This window comes from Natator depressus, chromosome 21 (genome assembly GCF_965152275.1).
Source record: "Natator depressus isolate rNatDep1 chromosome 21, rNatDep2.hap1, whole genome shotgun sequence".
Taxonomy (NCBI): Eukaryota; Metazoa; Chordata; order Testudines; family Cheloniidae; genus Natator; species Natator depressus.
The window spans coordinates 3,591,399-3,604,489 of NC_134254.1; the positions used below are offsets into that span (position 1 = coordinate 3,591,399).

At 42.0% G+C, this 13,091-nt stretch overlaps 1 protein-coding gene across 1 annotated transcript; it reads right to left on the reverse strand.

Moving 5' to 3' along the window:
- Positions 1 to 1,136: 1,136 nt before the first annotated feature.
- On the reverse strand, positions 1,137 to 12,833 carry LOC141975508 (11-beta-hydroxysteroid dehydrogenase 1-like). The gene is made up of 7 exons (XM_074935905.1): positions 11,372 to 12,833; positions 7,667 to 7,755; positions 6,553 to 6,683; positions 5,263 to 5,374; positions 4,536 to 4,721; positions 3,338 to 3,481; positions 1,137 to 2,445 (listed from the first exon to the last, which is right to left on the reverse strand). Exons 2-7 carry the CDS (start codon positions 7,749 to 7,751, stop codon positions 2,225 to 2,227), a joined length of 879 nt encoding a protein of 292 aa, XP_074792006.1. The 5' UTR covers positions 7,752 to 7,755; positions 11,372 to 12,833; the 3' UTR covers positions 1,137 to 2,224.
- Positions 12,834 to 13,091: the final 258 nt, after the last annotated feature.

Here is a 13,091-nt window from a genome sequence, read left to right on the forward strand (position 1 = left end):
TCAGAGGGGAATATCTGCTGCCACCCATCCTTACAGTCGTGCTCAGCCTGGTAGACTTTGGGCCTGGAACTTCAATATGCTATTCCAGGTGTGTTCTCAGGGACGAGCGCCTCCCTGCTCACTGATTCATTGTGTATGTAGCCCAAAGTCACCCTGGCCACCTTTCTGCCATGTCACTGCAATGGTAGGCCACCTAGAATTTGCTGCCCAATATTATCCCAACATCTTTCAGCCATTATTGCTTTCCGAGGCACTTCGATCCCATGGGATACCTTCCAGCTGACATCCCCTGCGGGGAATAAGGAGCCTACAGTGCCTGTTTTGCTTTGGTACCAGGATGTGAGAGGATCCGTGTATCGGGGTCCGCTGTCAGCAGGTGGCAATGCAGACTGATTGATACTGACTCACTGTGGTGGGCGTGGGGTTAGGTAATTCCACTCAGAGTAGGAGAGAGGCAGGTGTGGGCAGAAGTGGGGGAAACACGGCCTGGAACAGAGAGGTCCTGGAGGGAAACCCTAGGAACAGCCTAGCTTGGGTGAGAAAGTTTAGACTAAGCTTAAGTGTTGTTGCCGTTTCCACTGCCAATCGAAGAACTACCTCAGAAGAGGGATGTTTTTGGACACTAAACCAGTGCACGCACGCACTCCATGCTAGAGCATGGTAAAATTTCACTCCATTCAGAGCATATTTTTGTGATTTGCCCTTTGCATTCTTAACCAAAGCAGAATGCTTTCAGCAAGGACCTGATCCAAGGCTCATTAAAATCAATGGAAAGGCTCCTATTGACTTTAGGGAATGTTAGTTTTGGCCCCAAGAGAATAAACACAAATCCATTTCAAATTTGTGTGTTTCATTTAAACTCCCCTGATTTCCTCATGCCTCCTTGGGACCTGCTGGATTGTGTCTCTCAGCTTTATTTTTTATTTATATTTTTAAATCAAACTTTTGTGAGATTGTATAAAATTGCAAACAGCCAAAGCAATAGACCAACCAAGAGTAAACAAATAGAGAAAAATATGTAAAATACACATTTCACAAAGTCTCATTTATTCACAACCTCTGTTACTCCAATATGCTTTGTACATTATTAATTGTGATGATTTATGGGACTCCTGATGAGTTGCTATCCTACTGCACTTAATTTTTAACAAGCATAAATTCACTGTGCTTTGCCCAGCAGTCAGTGACAAGAATAGTTTTATAGCTCTTATGACACTTTCCTGATGTATATTTCAATCAGAACTTCAAAATGAGGTTGCAGTCTCGTTAGGCTATACGTTCCTGGTGCTGCTGTACATTTTCCGCCTCCCATTTCACAGAGTTTAGGACATTTCACCTGCCCCTAAAATGCAGCTGTTTTCAACTACAGAGGCACCTGCACTTCAGAGCTGGACGATATGATCCCTAAACTTGAAAGGTTCTTCCCCAAGTACTGCTGAAGTTGGTGGGAACTTGAAGTCAGGCTTGATGGGAGTTCTGGGTGTTCATGGAATGCAGAATTGGCCTCTATAGACGTACATTCTGGCATTCACATTAGCAAGATTGTAAGCTCTTTGGGACAGGAAGTCTTTTTATGATGTGTGTGTCCAATGCAAAAATAGGCCCTGACCCCTGCTTGGGCTTCAAGGTGTTATTGCAATGCAGATAAGTATTACTAACAATAACAATTAGTGGTTAGCATGAAGGGATGCTGGGGGACCTGATGCTGACTCAGTTAGAGCACAGTGAGAGGAGAATGAGATCCTCTTAGGTTTTGCAAGGATGTTTAAAAAGCAGATTTCTTCTAAGCAGCTTCGTGCAGTAGAGCAAATGGGAGGTATACTCCTGAACCCAGGGTGGGCTGTTTGCAGCATTGGGAGGTCTGAGTGTGGCTGTCCTGGTTCAAAGTGGGTGAGACCCACACCCGTCCCAGCAGACATGAACCTAGCCATTGCTAATGCTGTTCTACAGCCAGTGAGAATTTGCTGCTTTGCAGAGGCCTTGTGTTGCCCCCTCTTCTCATCTCCAGAGAGAAAATATAAAAACAAAGGATGGGATTTTCAAAAGCACCTGAGTGACTTTGATGTACAAATCTCATTGAAAGTCAATGGGCTTTGTTGCTACTAAGCCCCTTAGATGCTTTTGAAAATAGTGCCCAAAATATTTAGACTGAAAATGTCCCCTTTTACCTGAGGTTCATGCCATTCGGTTTGTTTTCTAGTTAGGCCCTGGTGCATGTGACAAGCTAACTTCTTTTGACATTTTCCACATTTAACCTATTTCTTGTGAGTGAGTCCAAAAATTCTGGAGCCCAGTCTCGTATTAAGAGGGGGATTCTCACAGCGGCGTATGGATAGTACAGTTCCCGTTTCCGCAGTGCTCCACTCTTGATAATCTCCAGTGCACACTCCTCCTTTGGTGCACCTGGCTTCTGCATCACATGGGAAACAGTTTTCTCAGCAGTTTCTGGAGAGAAGGAAAAATACAAGAAAGAGAATTGTGTCATCACAAACCAGTGCAGAGCAATGAAATCTAAAGTTCAACATTTAAGGAGGTATTTGGCATTCTGAAAACTAATTACTAAACAGAGTGGGTTACAAAAAAAAAATCAAGTGTTCAGATTTCAACAAAACTTCAACTATTTTTTAAAAAAGGAAATTGGTAAGATGTAGAACTTCTCCCCTGCTTTTTGAATAATTATACAACTGGAAAATTGTGGTGGTGGTGTTTGTTAACTTTTGCTAATTTTATTACTAAGTTATTCAGGTCAAAAGGCTTGGATAACATTTTCAGAAATACTCAAGTCTCATTTTCGAAGGTGACTTAGGGTCCTAAGTGCCTAAGTCCCTTTTGAAAATAGGAGTTAAGCTACTAAGGTACTTAGATGTGTTTGAAAATTTTACACCTTATCTTTTACTTGTGTTTAGCATTTACTGGTGCTGTCAAAATAAAATAATAATTACCTTAGCAAGTCTGAGACACTCATATTTGGGCTGAATTTCTTGACTATAAAATCATCATTGATGCAATTTTGAGATGTAGTAAAGAGGTTTGCACGAAAGTTAATGTGATCAACTGAATTAATTAAAAACAGTTCCTTCATTTTGGAGCTGAAGCAAGTAGGAGATTTGGGTTCAGTATTGTAAAAACTCCTAAGGAGAAGAGTGAAACTATTTTTTAAAAGTCCAGTGTTTCATTAAAAATGTTCATACTACCAAAAAAACCCCCAAAACACCAAAAACACAACCTGACATGTGGACACTATTCTACAGTCTGGATGTAAGTAATATTTTTATGCCTGGGTAACATATGTGCAGCGCTTCTAATTAGCAAGGCCAAATAACTGTGCTGATCCTACCAGTAGCGATGTGGCCCAAGATGCAGAGCGTGATGGAAACATTGATATTCTCAATTATTAATTCCTGTCTCAAGGAGCTGAAAAATCCATCCAGGGCAAACTTAGTTGCAGAGTAGGGAGCAACAAATGGAATTCCAATTTTACCTAGAGAGAGATGCAACAACAATGTTTATGAAGCTAAATACTTGCAGTGCACAGAAGCAAAACCATGTCATTCTGACTTCGTCTTATCCTTCAGCAACTGTCATATTTCGACTCAAAGAAATTAACTATCTCAATAGGTTGAAGGATATAAGTAAATCCACTAACACTGGGGTTGGGGGTAGGGGTGGGGTTAAAACATCCCTAACAGTTTTCCTGTAATATGTGGCATGTACAAAATATATGATGAGATGGGGTGATATAAAGGTATTATCAGTGTGAGGTCTGAATGACCTCCATAACTCACTCACGAGAAATGTGACCCTTGCATAGAACACACATCCACATATACATCAGTGAATGTGTATATAACACACGCTCTAGCAAACAAATAATATGTATTGTGATGGCAGATATTAGCATGTGGCTCTGTTACACAGTATTATAAGATCTTTTGCTTAGTGTGCAAGTGAGTGTTGACTGTTGGGAAGACACATGGTGGTGATGTTAGTCTTTGGTTGTGCCAGGTTGTGTGTAGAGGCAGCTTCAGAAAAGGGGGAGTTTGCTCCCTGCCTTGGACTCACACTTAGTCAATTCTTGAGGCAGAGTTGCTCTCTGGCAACCAGGCATTGGTGTTAGACTGAGATTTCTGGAAGCAGAGACTGCCCTGTGTGCTGTTTGACCATCTCATTTTAGGACTAGTGTACGTGCGTACGTAAAACCAGTTGCACTTGGAGTACACCCAGACTGTGCCTCACGGACTTCTCTTCCACTGGGAAGCTGATCTGCAAGATGCTAGACCTGTGCTGCCTCTCAGCAGAGTGGGGTCAGAAGGGCAGTGTGTGAACCATACAGACAGTTTTTGCATTGAGTAAACAGACTTTATCACGTTGAACCCCCAGTCCCAGGCAATTATGTGAGTCTTCTCAGGTGATCCTCCTCTTTTTTGAAAAACAATTTCAGAAGAAGCTTCCTTTGAATCCCAGGTGGAACTAAATCAAAGGAAAGAATCAAGCATTACTGAACAATAAGGGTCTCTAGCCTGGTTCACTCTCACCTGCTGTGGATGAAACCACAAGGATGCTGCCCCCACTCTCCTTCAGCAGTGGCAGTGCAGAGACTGTCATGGCCACATAGCTCAGAAAGTTAATCTCCAGGAGTTTTCGTATATGCTCAACATCTCCATCGAAGTAATTAAAGTAGGTATAACCGATGTGATTAAGGATCAGCATGTCTAGGCCTCCTGAAAGCAAAGGGGGTATTTTAGCTTCAGCTAGAAGAAAATGAAGAAACTGTTTCATGAACCTATGTCAGCAGCATTTGAACCCAAGACACTCTCCTTATCACATAGACCTTTCACCATTTGCACTAAAGGAGAAAACTCCCTTAACTAATAGCTATAGTAGGTTATTATTTTCCAGAGACTAAATACACCTCACATTGTGTTGCATCAGTGGTTTGAGTTTGTAAGTGTATCTCAAAAACCAAAACCCCTTTTTGTCTATAAAATCCTGTGAAAAACGAAAAGTAAACAATGTAACCACATTATCTAGCATATGCTGCCAGCAATGTTAATAACAATACTTATAATAAGTATATATTTTGAAGTCACCATAGTAGGTGTCAGCAATACACAGAATCAGTTCACTGGTCCTTCATCTACACTTATAGCCTGGGTTTTATTGAGAAGTAAAAATAAGATTGGGGTTATTTGTCTCTAGTGCTAAAAGCACCTCCGTGAAAGGGGCAGGTGGTGATTTCCAGGTCGCAAGCAGTTAACATACCCCATAATCGTTTGGCCTCCTTCACCACGTCTTCTGCAAGTGCCATGTCTTCCATGCTGCCATTCATATAGTGAGCAGATGCTGCTCCCAGTTCTAGACACCATGTGACAACCTGAGACAAATGCAACATTTAGACAGGGATTTCCCCACTGTTAGTCCTCTTAGAGTTTCAAGATGACACTTGGGTGGCTCAGTGGGCAGAGTGATTATGTTCTCCTACTTGGGTGAGTCCAATCTGTGTTCACTGAGTGAGATTCATAGCTGGTATAAATACATTGACAGCAATGGAATTAGACCATGCAGGCATTTGGTCCTGGGGCTCTGCCTGCAAAAAGTACAGCAAGCACTAAACATCTGATTCTGCAAACACTTACTTGGCTGTAAACTGTAATTTTTTTTCATGGAAATTTGCAAATGGTTATTTTTGCACAGACCTTGTAATAACACACTGGAGACCCTGGCATAGCAGTCAGGTGTTAGTAACTATGTCTGTCAACTTTTCCTGTTAATATTTATGTAAGAAAATAATGTGTACTCTCCAATTCTGCTTATCTTTTAAAAATGTTGGTAACTAAAAATTCAAGCTTTGATAATACCTGCAAGGGTTTAACACTCCAGCTTGGTAAAACCAGCTCTGTGCACTAGTTTTTACCAAGATGCTGTGTATAAACCATTGATCCTGCAATGCAATCCACTAACTGGTCTCCGTGCAGGGGCCAGGAGCAGGGCAAATGGGTCCATTTCCAGAATCAGAGCTTTTACATTCAACGGTGTTTGACTGGGCTAAGCTGTAAGAACAAGTAACAAGACTTGAGAAATCACCACTTTCTCAAAATCTCATAGCTCCAAAATGGCCTGTGCAAATAGACCTCAAAGTTTTCAGTAACAGTTTCTTCTGGGCAGAAGCAACACATGAGAAACTGTCTGTGGAAAAGAATGGTTTGTGTAAAAATTACTGAATGGAGGGGGTAGGGACATAAGAATTGCCAGGCTGGGTTCCACCTTCTCCCGTGATCTGTGTCTTACGTTGGCCAGCCCCAGGTACATCAGGTGAAGGTGCAAGAAACCCTGCAGTGGTCAGTGAAAAACAGGCTTTAAAATGGCAGCGGGTGGGAGTTGAAAATAGGCTTTTGTTGGAAAACATCCTCTAACCTTCATTATGAGACATTATTGCATCTCCATAAACTGTGTCTGAGCATGCATATCTCTTTAATCAAGTATCCACATGTATATAATATACCCATCACCATAGTATCTAGGTACCACAGGAGTGTTTGGGTATCCAGTTACTTTCTGAAGCTTGGCTTCTGTCCGTGCTGTGACCAGAACATGGGCTCCCATCCGGGCCAGGTGATAAGCCATTTGCTCTCCAATTCCAGTGCTTGCTCCAGTGACGATCACTCGCTTCCCTTTCAGCATCTCTGCAGAGTAGCACATGGTGACTGTTACATGTCCCACTAACATCACCCACAAAATCACTTGTGCCAAACAGACTGGTGAAACCAACTATTTCTGTCCCAAACCGTACAAGTCAAGCTTCAGATCAAGCGAGCTCTTCGTCCCAAGAGAAGAACCCATCAAGGGAGCAGTGGAAACTCACCCAAAAATACAGGTTTGATGCACTATCACTTCCATTTAAAACCTACTAAACCTTAGTATCGACAACCAGAGCAAACTAAAACTAAACTCCAACAACTGAACAAACTAACAACTGTAGCAAACTAAAATCTGAGATCCCAAAGCTGTAGAAGTTTGGATCCAAAATTCATAACTGACCTTTGTTTCTCTAATGGAACAAGCCCAGCCCCTAGAACCAATTTCCTCAGCTAGTGTACATCAGCATCACTCCATTGACCGCAGTGGAGTTATGGTGATTTACACCAGTTGAGAATCTGGCCCTGGATTCTTTTACCAGGATGATGGGTTCAGTATGAAAATCTAGTTGGAGCGGAAAACCATCTCACCCTGAAGATGGTTTTTATCCAGAGATGAGTTTTGTGGCTGAAGCCCATCTTTAATTTGAAAATGAAACATTTTAGATTTCATGGTGCTAAACATTGTGTCCAGTTATTTTTATTAACAATAATATCAACCACAGGATTCAAAGTGTATAACTTTGTTGATTTCAAATCACTTACCTTGGAAATTCCTGCAAGTCCCAAATAATCCCCTCTATTCATCTGGGAAGCTAGAATATGTCTGCACTTTTGTGTGATTATGTCATTTGTCATTTTCTACCAGAGAAAGGAATACCATTTCAGGTGACATTCCTGGACACGCTTCATTTCAAAAGGCTACAGTCTGGAATTTGAAAGGCTCATGAAACTGCAGATCCATTGTTATAACTCTCAAGTGTGCCCTTTTGCTATCATGGTTTTAAAGGACATTTGCGTTAATCACTTACCTGGTTTAAAATCTTCCTTTGAATAAAAACAGAAGGCCAAGACCAATCCCACAAATGGAACAAGAATCTTTAGCAACAGCCCCATCCTGCTGCAGAAAAACAAGCATAAAAGAGAGAAACGCTGGAGGTCTGAGCTCCGCAAAAGCAGAGATGTATAAATATTCCGAAACGTAGGGAGCAAGTTATGGGAGCTTTGAAAACAAGTTTGACTGCAAATGTATGTCATAGTTTTTGTTTACTTTTTGTCCAGGTTAATAATTATTAACCTTTAAACAACAGCGTCATTTTGGACTTCATATTCCCTATTGTGCCCTGTTCCTGCTATGGTCTGCCTTTGTGTTCTCCGAGCACACTGAAGGAAGGTGTCCTTTTGCTAGAAGGAACCAGCCTCTGAGAAAGGAAGGGTGAGTCTATGAACCTTGGTTCATGGGTTCAAGTACCGGCTCTAATAGATACTTTCTTGAGCAGGTCACCTAACCTCTCTGTGCCTCAGTTTCCTTGTCTATACAATGGGGGTGATACTCCCCTACCTCCCAGGGGTGTTGCGAGGATAAATTCATGTATGAGTGGGAAGTGCTCAAATGCTATAGGAATGAGGGGCATATAAAAATCTAGACAGAACTTTAGTGTTTGCAGCATAAACTTTACAGGATTCTCCTATTTATTATCACCACTTATTATTTGTATAATACCCACCATATGCTAGATGCTCTAAACTCCTCAAAGGACATGGTCTATCCATTGAGGAGCCTATGTAGACAGAGAACACACACATGCAGGGAAGGAATGCACTAAAAACCAGAGTGAATAAACAGTCGTGTGAGACATGTCTTGCAGTTCCAGTTTATTATTCCCTTTATTAGATCTTATAATTGCTAAAAGGGGTGCGTGTGTAAACCCTTTCCTGGGGAAATAGGGATTGCAGGCTTCTCTCAAGAAGGCTTTCTTAAGGAGATGTTTAAAGGTGGAGAGGAGTGAGTTCTTGTGGACTAGATTAGGGCAGGAGTTCTAAGGCTAGGGGAAAGAAGTAAGTGTATCAGGATTGAAGGATCAGCTTCTAAACGTCTGTAGAAAACTAATGGAAAGTTATTGCTGCTAATTTGCTTTCGGGAGGAATTTGCATTTCAGGGAGGCAAAGTGCAATGTTTTCAGTGCATTTCTGTGCATACAAGTGCTGTCCGCAAACAGCGCAATTTCAGAACTTCGCTATCTGGGGAGTTGCAATAGAATCATAGAATCATAGAATATCAGGGTTAGAAGGGACCTCAGGAGGTCATCTAGTCCAACCCCCTGCCCAGAGCAGGACCAATCCCAACTAAATCATCCCAGCCAGGGCTTTGTCAAGCCTGACCTTAAAAACTTTTAAGGAAGGGGATTCCACCACCTCCCTAGGTAACGCATTCCAGTGTTTCACCACCCTCCTAGTGAAAAAGTTTTTCCTAATATCCAACCTAATAAAACAAGTCTGGATAAGGTCTCAGCTCTGCTCAGATCCAGTGTAAAACTCAAACATGCTGTTTTTTCTGAATTGTTTTCCAAACACAATTCCGTTTAAAATCCTTTCTTTTACCAACTGAAATAGAAAAACAATCCACATCCTAAAACAGGGGCTTCCACAGAGTCAGACAATACACCAGGCAAACCCTGCAAAGCTGCCTCCAAGAAAAGCAGCCATATATAAACTTTGGACCCTGACTGTGAGAGCCTGCATGATAGAAAATATGCTGACCTGTAAAATCAGTCTGTGGCCATCAGGTCTTTAACCTGCTGTATCAGACTTGCTCTCCATCAGTGAAAATGACAAGGGCTGAGATGGATTGCCTCTTGCTTTGTTTACCCTGTCCCTGCTTTGGAAGGCATCAGCATGTTTATACACTGAAAAGAGGTGGGGTTTTTACTGGAAAGAATGAGTTTCCCTTGGAAGAACAACAGTCGTGTATCTTCAGCTTGTGTTTCATGGGGCTTTTTTGTTTGTTCTGTGAAAGTGGAGATCAGCAGGGAGATTGGCTGGTTAACTAGCTAAGAGTCAAGAAAGTAAAGACACGTACAGAAAGGCACATAAAGAAAGAGAAAGGGAGGGACCCAGAAAGGAGACCAGGAGAATAATAATTAAAAAAGGGAAATAGAAAATGGAAATGTGGTGGATAGAGGGAGAGGTGGAGGATGGAGGGAGTGAATAAGAAGAGATGGGCAAATTCTTTCCTGGTATAAACAAACAAAACTCAGGCCTTATCTACATTGGAAAGATCGCACCTACTTAATTAAAATCAGTTTTTAAACTGATATAGTCACACTGATCCAAACTCCTGTCTGGATGCTCTGATTTCAGTTTAAAGATTTTGTCTACACTAAGAAGATTTATTACTTTAACTATACCATTATATTTATGTTGCAAAGAAAAACCTAGCGTGGATGCAGTTATGCTGTATAAAAGTGCTTATTGTGGAATAGCTTATTTCAGTCTGGGAAGCAAAATAAGACATAGTTATAAGACAATTTATAGTGTTAAAACTGCACCCACATTAGGGTTTATACCAGTATAACTAACTCCGTAAAAATAAATAAATCCCACTTTAAAATTGTATCACTTTTCTAGTGTTGACCAGGCTTAAGAGTGGCTTCAGTCTGTTCCCAATCCACAATTGTCTACACATAGAAATTATATTGCTTTAACCGTGGCCTTGTCTACACTAGAAAAGTTTTGTTGGCATAGCTATAGCAGCAAACCCTCCTAGAGTACATGCAGTTCATACCAGCAGAAGTGTTTCTGCCAGCATAACTGACACCAGTTTCCCAAGAGACACAAACTGTACTGGTAAAAGCACTTTTATGCTGGTATAAATGCATCTGCACTAGGGTTTATATGGGCACACCAAAGTCAGTAAAAAAATAAAAAAAAATCACACCCCTCACCAGTGTAGCTATGCCAGTATAAATTGTAAGCATAGATCAGGCCGCTAACAGTATAGTTGAAGTGGTACAACCCCCACGAGTGTGGACATAGTTACACTGTACAAAAGTGCTTTATACTGGGATAGATATTCCCATATGGGAAGGGGGAATAACCTACACCAGGATAACTTTGTGCTGGTATAACTATTTTTCTATAATATGTATAATCACCACCTCATCCAAACTAGTTATAAACTGTGTGTAGACGCAGGCCTAATCTAATTGGAGAAAAGTCACTCCTAAACCAAAATAAGTACGTCCACACAGGGGCTCACACCAGTGCAACTATGTCAGTTTAAATTTACACCTTAGGCCTGCTCTACACTTAAAACTTAGATCAGCCCAAATACATTGCTCAGGACTGTGAAAAATTTCATGCCCTGTGCGACATAGTTATGCTGACCTCTCCCGCAGTGTAGACCCCACTAGGTTGATGGAAGCATTATTTTGTCAGCCTAGCTACTGCCTCTCAGAGAAGTGGGTTTACTACAGCAATGGAAAAACCCTTTCCGTCAATGCAGAAAGTATCTACGCCACAATGGCACAGTTTACAGCTGTGCCGCTGTCGGGTTTGTAGTGTAGACGTACTGTCAGGTTCATCTGGTGCGGCTTGCCTATGTAGATAAGGCCTGACCTGGAGTCAATGGCACTGCACCCAGGTAGGGTGGGCTAAAAAGATGAAATGGAGAAAGGAGGGGGGGGGAATATACACAACTCTAAGGGTAGTGAATTCTATTTTAATAATGAATTTACATCACTACATTTCCTCTGGTACATGCTCCACAGCTCTGTGTGTTTGTAGGGGCCAGGGCTGGCTGGAAGGGTGGGGTTGGAGTTGTGGGAGATTTCTGTCTTTCATGCTTTGTTCAGTCTTGACCACGTGTTATAAAAAAATCCCATGGTGCAGAGTCCAGCCATCTCTCCTTAAACTTCAGCTCAGATCTGGGGACAGGAGAGAGTTTCACAATGACACTTTTATTAGAGTTTTTTTGGAAAAAGGGGAACAATTTCATGAACATTGTTCAATTTTTTTGTACATGTGGAAAAAATGTAATTTAAATTTGGAAAATTTCCATCAGCACTAATTATTTGGCCCAAAAAGGAAAACAGAAAGCCAGCACTGCTGTCTGCTAGCAGTCACCTTGCTCCCCCAGTCACCACAAATGCCAGCTGTTATGTAACCATAATCCAGCTCCTAAGAAGTCAGAAATTTGGTCAGAGACATTCTGGATACTACTTTTGCTATATATTCTGTATTATGTAGTTATATTATTCCAGATACTATAGCTAAAGCAATGGGGTTTGCTGGAATGCTGGCTAGCTTTTGTTAGGTCTTGGCCTGCTGGTTTTTAGAGGTGCCAAGTTCCCACTGAGCTGTGGGCACTCAGTCCCTCTGAAAATCAGGCCACTTGGCTTTGGGTGGGGGGCAGTCTTCTCTCTTGAGTAAACATTGATACATTTCTGGAGTAGAAATTGTCTGATTTTTCCTGGGACAGGATACTGTAGTTTTCCATGTTTACAACCAGGACTCCTTGATCTAGAGAAATTTTGAAGGAATTGCACTCTTAATTTAAAATACAAAGTGCTGTGTATTAGTTTAAAAAGCTCAAAACAAAGATTTTTAAAACAAACATAGCCAGATTTCTGCTGTGGAAATGACCTTCCCACAGTCTGCTTGATCACAAGGGTGGTTATAATATTGTTAAGGCATTGCCTTTCTTCTGTGAATTTCAAATCTGGCTGCTGCAAGGATTTTATCTACCAGGAGAGGGAAGTATGGGATAAAATACAATCCTTCCGCCTCTGCAAAGATCTCTTCATACGCAGCTGACAAATACATAGACTAACAATCAATAGTGCAACAGGAGCCTAGTTCCTTTAAATAAAAATCTCATAAAGACCATATTGAGACAGGACGAGTGAGGTAAAGGCAATGGCCATTGCATTTCACTGATGAGGTCAATTGGTCCTTAAATCTGTTCAAATGCGGAGAAGTGTGAGCTAAGGAAGAGTTATAGGAAATGCAATCCCAGGGCACCAAATTCACAAATCTTTTCCAAAACATGGGTTTTCAAGGCCAGCATGACTTCACCATGCTCCCAGCTGCAGGAGCAGGAGTGCCTGTGTTTGTATCCTGTAATGACAGGAGTGACATGCTTAGGGTTGCCAACTTTGTACTGGCACAAAACTGAACACCCTTGTCCAGCCCCTGCCCTGTCCCTCCTCCGAGGCCCCGCTCCTGCTCCACCCCTTTTCCTAGGCCCTGCCCCCGCTCACTCCATCCCCCCCCCCCCCTCTGTTGCTCGCTTTCCCCACCCTCACTAAGTCGCTCATTTTCCCTGGGCTGGCTCAGGGCATTGGGGTGAGGGAGGGGCTGAGGGCTCTGGCTGGGGGTGTGGGCTCTGTGGTGGGGCCAGAAATGAGTAGTTCAGGGTGTGGGATTGGACTCTGTGATGGGGCAGGGGGTTGGAGT